The 18,722-nt window shown below is 36.4% G+C and overlaps 1 protein-coding gene across 1 annotated transcript; it reads right to left on the bottom strand.

The window, feature by feature from the left end:
* Window positions 1-1,857: 1,857 nt before the first annotated feature.
* On the bottom strand, window positions 1,858-18,298 carry cacng7a (calcium channel, voltage-dependent, gamma subunit 7a). Its single transcript, XM_042745241.1, has 6 exons — window positions 18,096-18,298; window positions 12,652-12,847; window positions 9,071-9,157; window positions 8,299-8,439; window positions 4,654-4,799; window positions 1,858-3,242 (listed from the first exon to the last, which is right to left on the bottom strand). Exons 2-6 carry the CDS (start codon window positions 12,845-12,847, stop codon window positions 2,787-2,789), a joined length of 1,026 nt encoding a protein of 341 aa, XP_042601175.1. The 5' UTR covers window positions 18,096-18,298; the 3' UTR covers window positions 1,858-2,786.
* Window positions 18,299-18,722: the final 424 nt, after the last annotated feature.

Genomic DNA, 18,722 nt, shown 5'->3' with positions numbered 1-18,722 from the left:
AAGGAAATCCGAAATATGAAAAAAAAAAAAAAAAAAAAAAAAAAACATGTTGACGTTCAAACTCTTCAACATGGACAAATTTAAACTCTTACCTATTTTTCAATGGGGGGGGGGGGGGGGGGGGGGGGGGGGGGGGGGGGGGGGGGGGGGGGGGGGGCTAGACTTGTTTTTACACATCTTTATTTTAAAGAAGAAAAAAAAACTAACCCTAACTAACTAACTAACCCTAAACCCTCATCTAAACCCTAACCATACAGTAAGTAAAAGTAGTTAATATATATTAATCTGTACTTGAATGTATAAGTACACTGTGATCAAATAAAGCATAACCAGAAAAAGCAGTTCTCTGTAATGTAGGCTAAAGTTGTATTTATGATGGCATATCATGTAATAACCATTCCAGTATTTTTGTCCTATATTTAAATATCGAATTAAAGTACAAGCATACAGTATGCAGTAAATATTAGAAATGCTTTAGAAATGTATAAGAAAAGTATTAGAAATGCAATGGACATAAAACATGAGTCATTTGATGTGCAATTTGTTTTAGTTTCTTATTTTTTTATTAAGCAAATTCCAGATTACAAAGAAGAAATGCCACAGTTTTAATAATAATAATAATAATATTAATAATAATAATAACTGTCATCATCATCTTAAGTCAGGCACAATTGCTTTGGCATTATGGAATGAAAGGCATGCAAAACTGATAACTGAAAACAGAAAATAAAGACAGGAAGGCTGAGAGAGAGAAGAGAGAGAAATGAAGGGTAAAAGAGGAAAATACAGGTCAAATGAGCGAGGAAGCTTCAGCTTAATGGGACTTGGAGAGAGACAAATCAAGACAAAGGAAAGCCCACTGGGAAAAAGCAAAAAAAGATTTAGAGGAAAAGGGTATGAAGATGAAAAAAGAAAAAAAATCATGCAAATGGTACATACATATTTATAAGCCAGACCCTCAGCGTAGAGCGCAACAACAACAAATGTCAACTGGAACTGAGAGAGCAGAAAGCTCATTATAACTCAATTATTAGTAAAAGACAAGAAACATAAACAGATATTCACATTTCAGACTTAAAAGCAGACTAAATTTGTACCACCAGCAATACTTGAATAAATATTAGGATTCAAAAATCATTCCTCTTGCTCTTTTCATTTCCCATAAATCATACCTTCAATTCTGCATATTTCACTTGTAATATGGCTATAATATAAATGGTTCTACTATGTATTTCTTTACTGTCCAGCAGGAGCCAGTCCTGTTCTTCGTAACTTTTCGTATTTCATAACTATTTATGATCATAATATTTACACACAATAATAAACTCTCAGTTATAAATATCTCAAGCTTCTGTGCATTAAAACTTTAAGGGCTTATCAGGCATAACAAGTCATTATAATAATATCTATTAGCTAATATTTATTAAGGGATATTTTTCTACAAAGGTCGGCGTTTATGCATTAGGAAAAGGGACTGATTTATGGGTATAATGATCATACTGTACAAATTGTCTTTACTGCATTGCTCAATCGATGCAGCATCCGCAGGCACCAGGTATATGGAAGTGCTGACTCATCTGACTCATTTGAGTCAATGAATCGAATACAGATTTCATACAACTTGTGGTTCAGACAAGGTACTTCAGTGCGTTAATGCACTAATACTGCTTCACCAGTAGATGTCGCAATATACCAGGAGCGCTCAAGCACATTGTTTAGTTCTAAATTCTCCCTCATGTTGATTACTATTATTTTTCATTAAACCATATTACTCTAAAACATGATCTCTGAAACACTGCAGGACTGATATACAACAGCTTCCGTTATAACACATACGCAGGTTTACAATAAATTGTGTATAATAAACAATTCAATTAATAGTCGTTGTAATAATATCAATAATAAACGAGAACGGCTGCAATTTTAAGATGATGAATGAACAGTGAATTCATACAGGAGTCAGCCTCCATTCTAGGTTAAGGTAAATATGTTTCAAATTTTCAAACGTTTCCTTTTTGTATCGTGCTATACCACTGCTAAAAGTTTTTAAAACATTATTTTTTTGACTATGAGAGCACAAGAAAACACAAGGCATATTGAGGGCCGTGGGGCCAAGCGTACAACATCCCAGTAAAGAAACATCAGCCAGCTTTGTAGAACATCTACCCTGATGTACAAATCTAAAAACATTACAAATTGATAGTAAAGGACAAATCGAACCTCTGCACCTAAAGTTTTCTTTGCCCACATGATAAAACGTTGGTGAATATGTTGGACTACACTAGATTACTACTGCTCTTGATACATTGTTTACAGAAACTGTCTGCTGAAATAAATCTGCAACACCATTTAAAGAAATCCGCCACCTTTAGGGCACATTCGCGTCTTTTTGCTTTAGTATAAACAAGAATGGTATAAATAGCCTCATGGTGCTCATGATATATGAGGGGATGAAAAATGTTGTGGTGTGCAATAAGATTTAAACATTTTACATAGAAATTTAAATTTGTATACAGTTGTTTTCAACTATTTTCAGCAAGTCAGTATTTTGTACCTTTCTTCTCCAAACATTCTTTCTATATGTATAAATGCTATTCCTTCACTTATTAATCTCGCTCTGAGAATCTGTTAAACTTCATTCAGGCACAGAATTGTAAGTGAAGCGCTTCTTAGTCTACCTCTTTTCAACTTAGCACCCTTTTGATCCCATAGTCTTTGGAGATTTATCCTCTTACCTAATGTTATGCCCATATTTCAGTTGTTTAAGTATCTTAAACAGAGGAAATCTAACATGGGGAGGCGCTCATACGCATATGCGCATGGTAGCGAGGGGGCGGGACTGCAGATGGGGGCGTGGCCATTGGGAGGGATTGAGGGGCGTGGCCGCCAGAATGGGAGGAGTGGATGGTGTGAGGATAGGAAGAGGAAGAGGAGGAGGAAGCAGGTGGGAGGTGATAGCTGGCCCCAGACGAGGGGCCTGAGGAAGAGGGTGGATTGGAGGGCCTGCCGCTTTTCGGCGGAGGAGGCAGCGGGGTCTGGTTGAGCTGAATGGAGATGTCGCTGGACACCTCGGAGCCGCTGCGTCCACGCTGAGGAGGAGGCCAGGAGTCAGGGTGCAGGTACTGGCCGCTGTAGTCGCTGCATTCAGACAGGCGAGGGCGATACAGTGCAGGGTGGGGCCGGTACATCTCTTCCTCAGCGTAACGTTTCATGAAGAGATAGACAGACATGACTCCAGCCCCCTGGTACAACAAAACTTGTCAACCAACATTATTCAGTTTACAGGGTTAATTAATCTAAAACTTAAAATTCTGTTATTCTGAATTACTCATCCTCATGTCATCTTCAGAACACAAATTAAGATATTTTTTGATGAAAGCTCTCTGACCCTCCATAGACAACAAGGGAAATACCATGTTCAAGGCCCAGAAAGGTAGTATGGACATTGTTAAAATAGTCCATATGACATCATTGGTTCAATTGTAATGGTATGAAGCTACTACAATACTTTTTGTATTCAACAGTTCTTCTCTTCCGTGTCAAACTTCGATGTGCGTTCATGACAGTACCACGACGCATGCAGGGTCATGGATTTTATCAAGAATATCTATATTTGTGTTCTAAAGATGGACAAAGGCCTTACAGGTTTGGAATTACATGAGGGTGAGTAATTAATGACAAAATTTTCATTTTTGAGCGAACTCTCTCTTTAAATTCAAAATCAAGTGTCTTTTTTTTTTTAATATCACAGATAAAATGTTCCTACAGTCTAACAGAACCTAACAGGGACCCTAATGTTCCTACAACCTAACAGATAGTATTGCAAATAGATGTTCTTAGAAATCACACCTTTCTCTGTAACATTCCTATGCAAAAAAATTAAAATAAAAAAAATCCAAAAAAGTGTCAGGGGTTGAGCTTGTGTTTTTTTAGCCAAAAACTAGCCAATAAGAAATGCTCTCTGCCCAAGGGCTTGAGTTTGGCTGGTTAGCATGACCCAGTTAGCTGTAACTACACCATCTGGGGGCAAAAAGCATATTTTTGCATTGAAAGCCATTCAAAAGTAATGTATGTGTGTAGTTTGATGGAATAAACTACTTAAATTGTAATAAAATTACACAATATTAAAGTTTTGTTGTTGTTGATCAAATAAATCCAGCTTTGGAGAGCATTAGAGACTTTTTTCAAAAACATTTCAAAATCTTATTAACCCCAAACTTTTGAATGACAGTGCACAAAATTGTCAGAAGTTCGAAAGACTACTAATTTAATCCTAAAACTTTGTCTATTTCCAGGCTTAAATTAGACTTTGAGTTTTTTTACGTATGATCTCAGACTTTTGGACTCTACTGTATGCACATATATATCATAAGAATATAAGTTGAGTTTACTGCAGACAGTAGATGCTGACATTTACAAATTACTGCACTGAACTTAATTAGCATATACGCAGCATAACGCAAATGTGTAGCCTTCACCTCAGCAAAAGCTAGGCTAAAATTAATGCATACTGATGAGGGCAGACCTATTGGTTTAGCAGCTAACAGCACTGAAAGCTGTTAACACAGCTGCATATTAATGAACTGAGCTCTGTGATAAGAGTACACACGCAGTCAGCTCGAGTGTTAACAGTCGCTGGGCTCCGTGACTGACCTCTTTGAGCAGGAAGGAGCTGGCAGCAAAGGCAAACGACCAGCCGTAGTGGTAGTGAAAGAACTGCTCCGGCTCCCGAGGCCTGTTCATCACTTCATCATTGATACTGGAGATATACAACACCAGACCAACAACTAAACTCAAACCTGAGAGAGAATAAAGTGGGGGGGGGGGGGGGGGGGGGGGGGGTAAATCATGACAGAAAATTGGCAAATCATGAAAAAAAAAAAAAAACTGGTTTAATCCTCATGCTAGTTTAACAGATTGCACTGGACTAAAACTTTCCTACACAGTGATAACAAATAATAATAATAATTAAAATAATTATAATCTTTTTTACACTTGCTTATGCGTGTTATTCTATATTATTACTCAATATTGGGTTCAATTTTTTTTTCAATTAGCACACGTTTTGTTTTTCTTTTTGAAACTGGCTGATTGCTTATACATCTTAATTTTTGAATGCATATTGCCAAAATTACCAACGAATAATGCTTTTTTCACTTAAAACTGAGATGCATAAGCTCAGATCAGTGATGCCTGTGATCTGTAAGTTCCAAAAAAGAAATACAAGACTTCTGCTAATTAAAAGAAAACAAGTCGGCAAAAAGATTGAATCCAAGGTAATAATATAGCATTATAAGAGATTTACAAGATAAACTGAAAAATTAAATAAAGGATTTTCAGCACAGTACAAGGTTTAAGATGGTTTCACAGCCTGGCCAGTTTTGCTGAACTCCTAGCCTGACCAGATGAAAACCTCTAAAACCAGGCAAAAGTCCAGCCTGACCAGGCTCTGGTCTTAGATGGTTTAAACTGTCTAAGCTTAAAGGAGTCTCAAAGCATTCAGTAAAAATGACAAATGAAAGAAACAAATATGCCTTGTAAACATCTAGATGAAAGTACAGTTGATGCTGCAGTGTTTTCCTATTACACTACTGAACAGTCAACATTGTTTTCTTCTGAAAGCTCGGTGCGGAGAGGGAACGATAAAGCAGCGCTCCAACACGCAACCTGTCATACCGGGAAACATTAACATTTATAGCGTGCTCAAATGTTGCTGTGTTATGATGGAGAAAGCTCTGCTGCGGTAATTGTGGAGTGCAGAAGAAAAAAAAAATGGAGAGGGGGAAACAGCGGTAAGGAAAGCCTCTGGCATAATCAAACACATTATCGCAGTCTGTCACTGCCAGCTGTCTATGCTGCAAATACTGACAAGGAATGTGCTTACATATTTACTTTTCGCATTAGAAATGCAAGGCATGGATATTAAGCTGCTGTGTCACACTATGGCATATATTCCCAAACAACCAAGAACATAGGATACATAAAGACTGGATCTACCTGCGTCTATACCACAGTAAACTACTGTATACTACAGTTTAGAACATCACAGACCTGCGTTTTGTTTTTTGCAGTGTTGTGCATGTCTGTGGTCAGCATTTTGCAACAGCGCTGTTGTGGTGTCTTGTGCTTTATTAATAATTCTGTAGTACAAAATGCTGAGCTAAATGTAACATTAGCACCTGATGCAGTGATACACGGTGCCGGTGCTGCCACAGGAATCTGCAGTCGTACTACAGAATTCATTAATATTAATCTGTAGTAGTGCGTGCATTAGAGCCGCATCGGCTGCAGTGCATGGCACATGTTGACCTGGCTCTGTGCAAACAATTGAGGGCCTTAGCTGATTCTTTTGCCTCTTTGTTCACTTCCTGGCATCTAATGAAGATGGTGAGGCAAATGAAATTTTAACAGCCACTCAATGATTTACTGTATTCTAATTAGCAAATTTTGATTGTTTTGATTGGAGTGTAAATAGTCTCACGTAGAAGTGCAAGTCAAGTGCTGCAATTAAGCAATAAGTTATGCAAGACTATGTTGTATTGTGAATATAGCAATTTAAACTCAATGTTATTGAGTTGAAATTATCATATCATGTGAGAAGAAAAAAGCGATTGATTATCAATTATATAATTCACACTACTGTAGCATTCATTTGATCACAAATGCAGAAATATTGTTTAATACTGCAGTAATACAGTGTAAAATTGCCACATGATCCTTTGGAAGTCATTTTAATATGCTAATTTTGTGCTCAATAAATATTATTCTCAATATTGAAAACAGTGTTTGGAAACTGTGAACTAAAGTTCAAAACAACAGCATTTATTTGACATATTCTTTTGTAACATTATAAATGCCTTTACTGTCACTTTTGATTAATTTAATGCATTGCTGAATAAAAGTATTCCTTTCTTTCACTTTTTTTTTTTTTTACTGTTCAAGTGGTTCTCAATTAGGGGCCGGGCCACCAGGGGGCCTCAGCAAACTTTCTAGGGGATTGCATAATTTTTGAAAATAAATATGGATTTATATATATATATATATATATATATATATATATATATATATATATATATATATATATATATATATATTAAACTGACTTTTCTTTTTTTCCATTAAGTTTTTAATTAAGAACATTATTGACTCTTAGAACATATGCATTAAAAATGAATCACATTTGATTATTTAAATCCACTGACCTTTTTAGGTAGTTAATAATAAAAAAAAGCATTCTTTATAACTAAATACCTTCATTATAACTTGATTGATTGACTTTATAAACCTTATAATCAGCAGACATACAAAGGAAATATCATAGCCTATAGTGAGTCAATAATGTTGCACACCACTGTTGTATCCTGTATGGAGTGGATATTATTATTTGAGGAGACTGTGGCATGATACAAGAGACACGAAATACAGCTATGGAACAATGATCAGTTGCACAGATCAGTGAGAATTATATAAAACTATATGACTGAACTCAGCATTCTGCAATCAGAACGAAATATTCTAGAGTGCTGTTTAAAACCCGTCCTGTTCCAGCATTCTAGAACTGTTTAAACACAAGCTTTCTAAACCTTCATGGGAAATCTGTTCCTGCAGGCTGATTTGTACAGCTGACAGCAGGAAACTGATACAATCAACTGATATAGTTCTGCCACATCGCTGTCTTCAAGCCACACTGAGTATTGTGAAATTTACAGCTCCGCGGTTCAGTCTGTACTGGTACACCTTGAGAAAATTAGCAATTAAACTGCATTGTTATTTTGGCATCAATCCAGCGCTACATCTATCTGTTATGTATTCAGTCTAATGCTTCAAGATTTCTTTTGGAACATTCATGCACACCAGATCTGTTTTAAGACATAGTTTGCATGCAAATTAGTCAAATTTAAACACACTTGGACATTCTTGACAATCTGTTTCTATTAGCCTAATGCAAATGACAGCTGTTAGGCAGAGCTCTGTTGACTTGATCAGAGAGGCCGCTGTTATTAATTACTGTATAGCATTTAATGGATATTGTGTCCCACACATTTACCATAGATGGATATCGGGAACACCATTCATTAAATATGCAAGCCTCTCAGTGGTATTCTCAACCTGATTTCGGACGCAGTTGTGGAGAATTACCAGGCTCACCACTGAAACTGGATATCAACAAACAGCATCTAATCTAGAGTTTGTAAGCAGATACACAACTATGGGCAGCAAAAATGAGAAACATGATGATGATGAGAATCAAGGACTTATTTAGCAGATATTCACACATTATATTTCCATATACCTCACCTGATAAGATGAAGAAGATTCCAGAGATGAAGGCCAGGATGGTGCGCTGGGGACGGATGTGGCCGATGTTGCTTATGACAAAGGCCGTGAAGACAAAGAGGAGTGAGACCATAGGAAATGGGGTGGCCGTCCTGACCATTTCTAACAGAGACAGAAAAATAGTCCCTCAAAATCATTGAGTCAAGGGTGACATACAAAGGAACTATTTATAACCTTTTTTTTAATTTTTTTGGTATTGATAAATAATTGTACAATAATAATTGTATTAAAACTGTCAAACTAAAAGGTGATTAAAAACACTTATAAAATTAAAGAAAATTATCAGTTACAGCACATAAAAAATAGTAATATATTTATATGTAATATATTGATGCATTTGAATAATAATATAATATAATATAATATAATATAATATAATATAATATAATATAATATAATATAATATAATATAATATAATTGTATAATTATTTTGCATGTAGTTTTTATGGTGTCATATTATATTGAAAATCTTTAAATTGTACATATAGAAATTGTCACAACAAAAGACTAAAGACTAGAAATGACTGTTTAAATTATCTAAAAATAGAAATGTAGAACTTAAAAAAAAAAAAAAATCAAGCACATCAGCAGTCAAAGCACCTAAAATGTGCTAGGAGCGCATGAAAATAAATAACAGATATTTATATATTTAATAATATAATATAATATTTACTTCCACCTTGATTTTTCCATTTGTATTCATATACAGTAAAGTGCATACATTTTTCTTACTCAGTATATTGGCTGTGTTCTCAGTAGTGATCTCTATTTCTGGCTCGGTGAAGTATTCAGATGCCACACATCTCCCCTTCTCTGGCCCTGAGATAGAAGGAGAGACAGAGAGAGAGACAGACAGAGGAACAAAGAGAGACAGAGAAAGAGAGACAGGGACATAAAGAGAGACAGAAAGAGTGTAGAGGCAGAGCGGGACAGAGATTGACAATGACAGTAGGGGAGACGGGGACAAACAGAGAGAAACACAGCAATGATTTTGGTTCAAACACTGAGAAGAGAGGTGAGAAAACTCACATGCATCACACGTATACACTGCACTTAGTCAGAAGCATCAAGCATTTTATTTTATTTTTTGCCCCAGTGGTCCTGACTTAGTCTAAGCAATATATATATATATATATATATATATATATATTTATTTATATATTTATTCTAATTACTAATCCAATACATATATATATATATATATATATATATACATACAGTGGCGTGAAAAAGTGTTGGCCCCCTTCCTGATTTTTAATTTTTCATCAAACAAATGTAAATGTTAACAAAAGATAACACAAATGAACACAACATGCAGTTTTTTATTATTAAGGGAAAACAAAATCCAAAACTACATGGCCCTGTGTGAAAAAGTGTTTGCCCCCTAAACCTAATAACTGGTTGGGCCACCCTTAGCAGCAACAACTGCAATCAAGCGTTTGCAATAACTTGCAATGAGTCTGTTACAGCGCTGTGGAGGAATTTTGGTCCACTCATCTATGCAGAATTGTTATAATTCAGCCACATTGGAGTGGGATTTTCGAGCATGAACCGCCTTTTTAAGGTCATGCCACAGCATCTCAATAGGATTCAGGTCAGGACTTTGACTCGGCCACTCCAAAGTCTTCATTTTGTTTTTCTTCAGCCATTCAGAGGTGGACTTGCTGGTGTGTTTTGGATCATTGTCCTGCTGCAGAACCCAAGGTCGCTTCAGCTTGAGGTCACGAACAGATGGCCGGACATTCTTCTTCAAGATTTTTTGGTAAACAGCAGAATTCATAGTTCCATTTTTCACAGCAAATCTTCCAGGTGCTGAAGCAGCAAAACAGCCCCTGACCATCACACTACCACCACCATATTTTACTGTTGGTATGATCTTCTTTTTCAGAAATGTACTGTTACTTTTACGTCAGACGTAATGGGACACACACCTTCCAAAAAGTTCAACTTTTGTCTCGTCAGTCCACTGAGTATTTTCCCAAAAGTCTTGGGGATCATCAAGATGTTTTCTGCCAAAACTGAGACGAGCCTTTATGTTCTTTTTGCTCAGCAGCGGTTTTTGTCTTGGAACTCTGCCATGCAGACCATTTTTGCCCAGTCTCTTTCTTATGGTGGAGTCGTGAACACTGACCTTAACTGAGGCACGTGAGGCCTGCAGTTCTTTGGATGTTGTTGTGGGGTCTTTTGTGACTTCTTGGAGGAGTCATCGCTCTTGGGGTAATTTTGATCGGCCGGCCACTCCTGGGAAGGTTCTCCACTGTTCCATGTTTTTGCCATTTGTGAATAATGGCTCTCACTGTGGTTTGCTGGAGCCCCAAAGCTTTAGAAATGGCTTTATAACCTTTTCCAGACTGATAGATCTCAATTACTTTCTTTCTCATTTGTTTCTGAATTTCTTTGGATCTCAGCATGATGTCTAGCTTTTGAGGATCTTTTGGTCTACTTCACTTTTTCAGGCAGGTCCTATTTAAGAGATTTCTTGATTGTGAACAGGTGTGGCAGTAATCAGGCCTGGGTGTAGCTAGAGAAATGTAACTCAGGTGTGATAAACCACAGTTTTAACAGGGGGGCAAACACTTCTTCATACAGGGCCATATAATTTTGCATTTTGTTTTCCCTTAATAATAAAAACTTTTATTTAAAAACTGCATGTTGTGTTATCTTTGACTAATATTTAAATTTGTTTGATGATCTGAAACATTGTGTGACAAACATGCAAAAAAATAAGAAATCAGGAAGGGGGCCAACACTTTTTTTCATGCCTCCCATGCCGAGCATATATATATATATATATATATATATATATATATATATATATTATTTTTTATGCTAAGGATCCCCTAAACATAAGGCTCCCTTCCTGAAATATAAAGGCTACTATAATAATTTATTGTATGCATTTTGTGTGGAAAATGTTGATATTTAGGCAATTAAATGAAATAATTGACAAATTATTAGAAATACTTGTTAAAATATTATCTTACAAATATTTATTTTCATTAAGTTTACAGCAGCCTCTGTATAGATGAAATGGGAGGATAAAAATTATATTTCAATGCTTTTGCATTCACTTGCTTGTTTTTTGCATATATGCAATTACAGAATATAACTCAGTGACTGAATATTCTTCTTTCCAACACTTTTTTCCAAATTTTGTATTTAACATTTGTTCTCACACATTATTTTTATTTATTTTTTTTACTTTTGCATTACTTTGCATTAGCTCACAAAACATTTGTGATGAAAATAATATGAGGTGGGAGGACACAGTATTTTGAAAGTACTTTTGCAAGTGAATGCAAAGTATCTTGAAAAAAGTATCTTTGTAAAAAAAAAAATTATCCGGAAAATTTTCTCCGTCCTAGCGCCCCCTTCATTCCCCTTTTGAAAACCTTTGTTTTAGACAAAATATTTGGACCTACATTAATTTTAATTATTTTAACTTTATTCAATGTAATTTTCAAAGATAGTTTTAAGATCAAAAATCTGAATGTGGATGACACTTCTGCATATCGTGCATGAAAGCAAGGCACACTAGACCTCCCTCTTGGCACACACATACAAAAAACTAGATCCTGTTTGAGAACACATAAATCATATGCTCTCTAGAGCACATGCAAAGTGTGCAAATTATACATACAACATGCCTAATTGGTGAAGAGTCTTCCAGTAGTGATTTGTCAAACTCCCACAAACAGACAAACTAAATACCAGGACTGGTTAAGCTAGAAACAAGGTGACATCATCTTCACACTTCTCTTAGTCAGCCATTCGCAGCCAACTGGTGTGGCATCGTTTCAGTCCACCTCAGCACTTCCTGTCAGTGTCATGAAAACAAACCAGCATGCAATGCAAAGCAACATAAAAATGCAATTTTCCATAAGCAAAACCGAATTTTTTTTTTTCAATGCATCTTTTATTAGCCTAGGAATTTGATGTGGTTACTGACTTGCCATCTCGCAGTGGTTTGCCCACATAGCCTCGCTAGTTCCTGTTTCAATGTCTGGCACGATTTGGGAGGGTGATGCAATAGGATGCCACACCAGTGCTGTGCAGGGACATTGAAGACCAGCTGCATAACAGCAGGACACCCCGCAAATAAACCGTGACTTATCAAAAAAGCTGTTATCTGATGATACACCGATGCACCGGGATTCAACTGTGGATTTGTGTGCAACACCTGATGCAGGAGTCAAAGTCAAGACAAAGCGATGCATAACAGCGTGACGCCACAATCAACTGGGGTTTGATTTTTTTAATCAGGCATCTGTCTCAGCGATAGATGACGATGCAGCACTAGTAATGGGACCTACCAGCCACAAAACAGACCCTCCAGAGTCCAGAATGCAGAGCCATCTTCACCTCTGTGGTCTGGTTCTGCTGCAGGACAATGCCTTCTTCCATTAGCAGCCAGTAGTCCGTCGACACAGCCACACCCACCAGGAGTAACCCACAAGCCCCGAACACGGACGACAGGAGCGTCAGCGCCCTGGTGCTAAATGAACTCATCTAGAAAGATGGGAGAGAAGAACATGGTTAGATAAATGGTGTTTAATTTCATATATTGGTGATGGTTGCCAGGGAACTGCTATGTGGTTGCAAGGGTGTTCTGGACTGTTTCTAGATGCACTAATATTCAAATTAGTCAGTAAGTCAGTAAGATTTAAAAAAAAACTTATTCAGCAAGGATGCATTAAATTGATCAAAAGTGGCATTAAATACATTTATAATGTAACAAAAGATTTCTATTATATATATAAAAAATCCTGCAAATAAATGTATTTGGGTTTTAAACAAAAATATATTATAACTCTAATAATAATATAAATAAAACTGATAATAATAAGAAATGTTTCTTTAATACCAAATCAACATATTAGAATGATTTCTGAAGGATCATGTAACACTGAAGACAACTTTGCATCACCGGAATAAATTACAATTTAATATATATTCGAAATGAAATAGTTATTTAAAATATTAACAATGTTTCACAATATTACTGTTTTGGTTTGTGTGTGTGTGTGTGTGTGTGTGTGTGTGTTTTGATTAAATAAATGCAGCCTTGGTGACAGACTTCTTCCATTTAAAAAAAAAAAAAAAAAACTTTTACCAACCCCAAACATTTAAATGATTGTGTATGTCCTTGGTCAATATGTAGGTTTCATCACATAAATAATAGCACATAAAATTACATAGGCAATTCTACCCCATCTCTAAGTGTGTTCCCTAAGAAACGAAACTAATGAGCTCAGTGTTGCAACTGACAAACTGAGCAGATAAATGAACTGCTATTTGTTTTTAATAATGTTGCTACTTACCTTTTGTAGAGTCAAACAACTTATGTTTATAAAAACAAATATTTGCAACTATTAAAAATTAATAGAAAGAATTCTACTTAGTTTTATTTGACAATTGTTCAACAACTTATGTTTCTGGAAAAAAAGTACCCATGATGATACAACAATTTCCCAATGATTCATACTCACAGTACTTAATTTGTGCAAAATCATGTGGAAAAACTCAAAAATTGCTTTCTTTCAATATCAACCATTGACCAATTAAGGGAAACAGAGTGCACTATAACAACTATAAGCCAGGAGTGATTATATTATCTGTGCCTGAAAAGCTTGATGTAAAATTCCTCTCCATCAACTACTGAACTAGTGTGTGACTCATCAACAGAACGAACAGATGAAGGACAAACAGTGTCCTTTAAATAGTGTATGACTAAAAATGATTAGGGGCAAGCGTGCAGTGAGACATATCTTCAGAATTACATGAGGGCTTAAATACACTATAAATTATTAGTTATTTTATTTGATGGCTTTTGACTCTAACGAATAGGATGGAATAGACAGAAAAGTGCAGGGAGAATGGGATTGGGATACAAGCTGGATTCTGCACCCCATGTGAGCATGTGCACTACCCACTGTGCCAACATTGGCCATTAATCAACTAGTCCCTAAAAGGTCTTCACTATGATAAATAGTTGTGGATCATAGCTAAATTCATCCTTTAAGGTTAAAGGGCAAGGGTGAACCCAGGGTTGTAAGCATCACAGCTGCCTATTGCACTAATGTTTATCTGTTGAATAGATCAACACATCCAAGCTTGAAGGTTAACACCGAAAAAGACAATCAGAAAAAATAATCCAGAAATGTAGAGAACGTGAAGTGTATCAGAAAGCTGTGTAATACCTCCTGGATTGCTACACGTTTTGCTCTCATGCTCTGAAACACAAGTGATGATTTGACTGGCATGCCTCCAGAAGACCCACAATTCCCTTAATTCACTGAATGGCACCATATAGCTGGTGGATTAGAAGCCTGGAAAATTTTTTGGGGGGCTTGGTTTTTGGCATGGAGAGAAGAACACAATAATGGGTTATTATTGGTGAAATCCTCTCCGGTTAGTGTCGGGAGCCCCAGGGTGTGCTTGAAATGAATGAAGGATTCATAGTGAATGGTGGTTTATGTGTGCGGGTTAAGATAATCCACAGAGCACTGACAGAGCAGAGTTGAGGAGAAAGGGGTTCTTTGAAGAAAGTTAAAGGTGAGGAAAAATGGCTTCAGGAAAGATAATATGGTGAATAATGAAGTTCCTCTGAAAAAAGCATTAGCACTTTGGGTACCAGCATTGAAATAGTAGTACATTTTATGAAGAAAATGTGAGCAATATGTGCATTTGTCTGGAGTATGCTGGATGACTGGTCGTCCAAAAAAAAAAAAAAAAAAAACATCAAGCAAGCCAAATTCATTGCTTGATTGCTTTTTACATTTTTTTTTTTTTATTTGTTGCTCAATCTATAGGATATGATTTATTGTCCATAAAAAACTAAAGTATTTTAATATTTAAAATATTTAAAATAAAAATTAGTGAAAATAATTTAATTTAAATAATTATATTTAAATAATACTATTTAAATAATCTTAACAAATATATATATATATATATATATATATATATATATATATATAAATTATATACGTTTAAAAATTTATTTATTAGAGTTAAAGAATTTTAAAAAATGAGAAAATTTTAAAAATAATGTAAATAATTAGACATTAATTTAAATATTTATATATAATTATTAATAATAAATTAAATGTATTTAGTCAAAACAGAGATAGGGAATTGTTCAAATCTCTAATGTTAAGTATGTGAAAATGATAACATTTGCACCTCTGTTTAAGTGTGAAAATAGTGTACAAGTAACATACGGTCATACTAAACAGATAAAAAAAATACATGAATAAATCATAGTGGTCAATATGTGCATACTGCAGAGACAGCTGGTCATGTGATATGGCTATTGAAATGTAAATGTGCAGGTACCAGATGTAACCTGTTTTTAAAGCCATGAGGGGCGAAGTGAGTAGAAAGACACTCAATGAAAGAGAAAAAGATAAAAGAGAGCGAATCAAGGCTACAGGGTGGGAGAGAAAACAGTGAGGCAATTGGGAGCTGTCCATCACAGTGGTGCTGAAGTCCCTCACCAAAGCTCTGTAATCTTGATCAAGAAGGGTTTCTGGAGGTTTAGCGATTTGTGAAAATACAAAGTATGAAATATTTTATTTTTGTCCAAAACACATATATGTGTAACAAAAATGCAGACTAGTAAAAGTAGTCAATCCACTGTAGAGAAAACCTCTTTTATAAACTGAAATAAAAAGAAATGTGGATTCTAGAAGTAATCAAAAACTTTTATGCCCACCCTAAAAGACTAGCATCCAAGAGGAAAGTAAAGTAACTGTACAGTGCTGTAATCTACATTGGGCTGACAATCCGGCAGTCCAGTAAAACTCAATAAAACCCTCACTGCTGTGACTATTAAGAACACTATAACATATCTTAACCAGTCAAAAACATCAGCCCCTATTAGACATACAGCACAACAGAACAATATCCAGTCGTCCTTTATACCTTCCAGGGGAAATGGGCAATATAGGTTTTACATCAGAGGGCATTCAATATATGCCAGACATGACCACATTTTGAAAAACAGCCCTCGTGGTGTACTGGGGGTTCCACAGATGGTGTGTCCACTCGACTGGGGAGCAAGAGCCCAAGGGGAGTGTAGTTTTCTGTTGAGATGGCAATATGTTTCCTTGTCAGCAGGTTAGGCCAACTGGCGAGTGGGAAGAGTGTGGGAGGAAAATGAGTAGAGAAAACAGAGAGATGCGTGCTTTGTAAAAGGATGGTATTCAAGTAGAGCAAAAGGAATGAGAGGGAAAAAAAGGACAGGGTCTGGGAAAAGACCTTGGCCCAAAATATCTCAGAGGACAGACGTGCACGCAGGCCTGCACGCATGTGCGAGCTCTCAATGACACACGCACATGCATTCACATGTGCACATTCATGACTTCAGCTCACTTCACAGAGAAAGAAAGCACCATTCATAAAGCTCAAACTGATATCTTTATTTCAGCTGAGCCACAAGAAGCCAGAAAACAATCATATGTAACTCAAGGCAGAATCAACAGTATATAAACATATAAAACAATTCGGCCATTCTACACATCACTTTGTCCTCATCCGCTCTCTCTCACTCTCTCTGACACAAAAAAACACACACACACACACACACACACACACACACAACCACTATCATAAAGGAGACTTTTCTTACACTCTTAAAAATGAAGGTTTCAAAAGGGGGGTCTTGCAACAATGTCATAGAGCCATTTTAGTTCCCCAAAAAAACTTTCAGTCATCAGTTCTTAAAAGAAATTTTTTTTTTCTTAGTCTGGAGAATATTTTAGAAATCTAAAGAGTCTTTTTCCACTATAAAGACCCTTTTGTGGAATCAAAAGTTTCCATGGATGTTAAAAATTCTTCATGATTCTTCCATCGAAAAATTCTTCACGATTCTTCCATCGATTCCAAAAAAGAACCTTTATTGTATATGTATCAATGTAATGACATTTCCTGTCCTCTGCACTTTTATTTTATTACATTATTTAGCATATTAAGACATTTTCCTCATAAGTACATCTGGATGGACCCCACGAAGTGATATCAGATTGTACTATCCTTGCATCCTTTTGGTCCCTACAACAGAGATAAACGTTTTCTTTCTCTATCATTATGAGGACTTTCTTATTGGTTTAAATACTCAGCTAATGCTATTTCCTATCCCTTGCCCCTAAACACAATCCTTGCAAAAACATTTCTGCATATCTACATACCGTTAGGACCGTATTTAGCCTACTTATACAGTATGTAAGCTGGTCCTCACTATGTAGTTGATTTCAGGTTTTATTATCCTTGTTATAGGGACATTTGGTCCACACAATGAAGACAAATCCTGACCCACACACACAAACAGCGTGCTACCCCTTCTCAAATCCCCACAACCGCAGTACACTCTTTCCTCGTGGCGTTACCAAAGTCAGCACTAGAGAAATGTACAACATCCATGACACATACAGTACCAGTCCCGCCACGACACGAGCCTTTACTCTTACCTGACTAGGAGTCTAAAAAATAAAAGATACACAACTCACATCTAAAATAATTTAAAATCAATAAATACATCAACATTAAATGAGCGTTTCACTAGCTATATTACGTGGTCCGCAGTCGATATACTCCCATGCAAGGACTATAAGATATGAACTGACTGAATCTGTCATACTTGGCTCGAAAGCACCGGAACAAATCGATCTCCCGACTTCAAACTATGCTGTCTAATCACGCGCCACTCATAAGGCGACGGTAACGTGCATGAAGAACCAAGAGCGCGAGCACTCACCGTCCAGCACGCGACCCTTGTCAGCGCGGCACAGGCGTCGAGAGGAATGAGCGAACGCCTGGAAACCTTGACAGATTTTGCAGTTTTCCTCTCTCTCTACCTCACTCGCTCTTTCACACACTAACCCACACTCCACACACGCGTGTTCTCTCCCTCTCTCGCGCTCTCTCACTCTTTCAGCATTGCGGTGATTTGGCTGAATGGGGATGGGATGACAGAAGAGAGACTTTCACTCATGTAGTTTGACGCTGATGAGGCTCAATAAGGTCACGGTTAGTTTTAGGTCTGCATTACTCGGTGAAGGTATGTGAGTCAGATACGGAGAATTTAACATTTAATTAGCAGATTGTTCCCTAAACGACAAAAACTAAACTGCATACGTTCTAACTTATGCGTACTTCCTTGTGGTACATGTGATTGATTGATTGATTGATTGATTTGTACATAAAGTGATTGGCTACCTGAAACGACTAAATGTACACTGTTTGTGACCCTGGGCCACAGAAACACTAAGGGTAAATTTTCTGAAATTGAGATTTATACATCATCTGAAAGCTGAATAAATAAGCTTGCCATTGATGTATGGTTTGCTAGAAAAAAAGAAAAAAACCCCTGAGAAAATCACCT

Source organism: Cyprinus carpio, chromosome B19 (assembly GCF_018340385.1).
Source record: "Cyprinus carpio isolate SPL01 chromosome B19, ASM1834038v1, whole genome shotgun sequence".
NCBI classification, from domain to species: Eukaryota; Metazoa; Chordata; class Actinopteri; order Cypriniformes; family Cyprinidae; genus Cyprinus; species Cyprinus carpio.
Note: the sequence above shows the minus strand (reverse complement) of the source record. Positions and strands in the feature narration are given on the sequence as shown.

Coding starts and splice junctions, on each gene's coding strand:
- cacng7a (XM_042745241.1), bottom strand. CDS start 12,847: ATGAGTTCATTTAGCACCAGGGCGCTGACGCTCCTGTCGTCCGTGTTC. Junction 4,800..8,298: donor AATCTTCTTCATCTTATCAG/GTGAGGTATATG, acceptor ATTCTCTCTCAG/GTTTGAGTTTAGTTGTTGGT. Junction 3,243..4,653: donor GCTCCTTCCTGCTCAAAGAG/GTCAGTCACGGA, acceptor TTGTTGTACCAG/GGGGCTGGAGTCATGTCTGT.